Genomic DNA, 1,089 nt, shown 5'->3' on the forward strand with positions numbered 1-1,089 from the left:
TGGATGGATGGATGGATGGATGGATGGCATGAATAGATGGATGGAAGAAATGGGGTGAGATGGGTTGGAGTGGAATGGGATGGGGTGGGAGGGATGGGAAGGGATGGGGGTGGGATGATTTGGGATGGATGTGGGAGTAGGGCAAAGAGGGACTCTGGAGCAGAGACCACCCAGAACAGCTCTGCCTTCAAATGGCCTCCGGCCCTAAGTGACCGATTCCCAACCCCATGGCTCCCTGGGCCACCATCGCCCTGCTCTGCCTTCCAGGCATCGACTGGGCCCCTGAGAGCAACCGGCTGGTGACATGCGGGACCGACCGCAACGCCTATGTCTGGACCCTGAAGGGCAACGTCTGGAAACCCACCCTGGTCATCCTGCGGATCAACCGGGCCGCCCGCTGCGTCAAGTGGTCCCCCAAGGAGAACAAGTTTGCCGTGGGCAGCGGCTCCCGGCTCATCTCCATCTGCTACTTTGAGCAGGAGAACGACTGGTGAGGCTCAGCCATGGCCTCGCTGGGCCTGTCCTGGGGGGGATGGATGGATGGATGGATGGATGGATGGATGGATGGATGGATGGATGGATGGATGGATGGAGGGGAGATGCATTGGGAGATAGGAGGCTGGAGGAGTTGGAGGGGAGACAGAGAGGAGGAGGAGGAGGAGGTGCAGGAAGAGACAGTTGGGGAGATGGAGGGAGGTGCTCCAAAACCCTGCTGCTGGGGGTGGGACATGCTGTCCTCATGCCCTGGCTGCTGCTGCAGGCTGGTCACCCAGGGCAGCTCCTGGGGCGCTTGGAGCCCTGACCACCCTCAGCCAGCCCCCCGAAAGCCCAGGGGGGTTGCCGGGGGTGGTGATGCTCCCCCACTGACACCAACTGCTCTGCCCGCAGGTGGGTTTGCAAGCACATCAAGAAGCCCATCCGCTCGACGGTGCTCAGCCTCGACTGGCACCCCAACAACGTCCTCCTGGCCGCGGGCTCTTGCGACTTCAAGTGCCGGTGAGGGGGCGGATGAGCGGGGGGGGGCATGAGGCGGGGGGGGGGCCCCCCCCAGGGTGGGGGGGGGGCGCCCCCCCGGGCGGCCCACAGGCG

The 1,089-nt window shown here is 64.2% G+C and overlaps 1 protein-coding gene across 1 annotated transcript in view; it reads left to right on the forward strand.

Moving 5' to 3' along the window:
• Window positions 1-267: 267 nt before the first annotated feature.
• Window positions 268-1,089, forward strand: part of ARPC1B (actin related protein 2/3 complex, subunit 1B, 41kDa) — a gene marked incomplete at its 5' end in the record, with an annotated part of 5,766 nt that continues 4,944 nt past the window's right edge. The window contains 2 exons of the mRNA XM_009326212.1: window positions 268-490; window positions 889-996. Coding sequence (XP_009324487.1) covers window positions 268-490; window positions 889-996 — 331 coding nt within the window. The remainder of the gene's footprint in view (window positions 491-888; window positions 997-1,089) is intronic.

Source organism: Pygoscelis adeliae, unplaced genomic scaffold (genome assembly GCF_000699105.1).
Source record: "Pygoscelis adeliae isolate BGI_AS28 unplaced genomic scaffold, ASM69910v1 Scaffold456, whole genome shotgun sequence".
NCBI lineage: Eukaryota > Metazoa > Chordata > Aves > Sphenisciformes > Spheniscidae > Pygoscelis > Pygoscelis adeliae.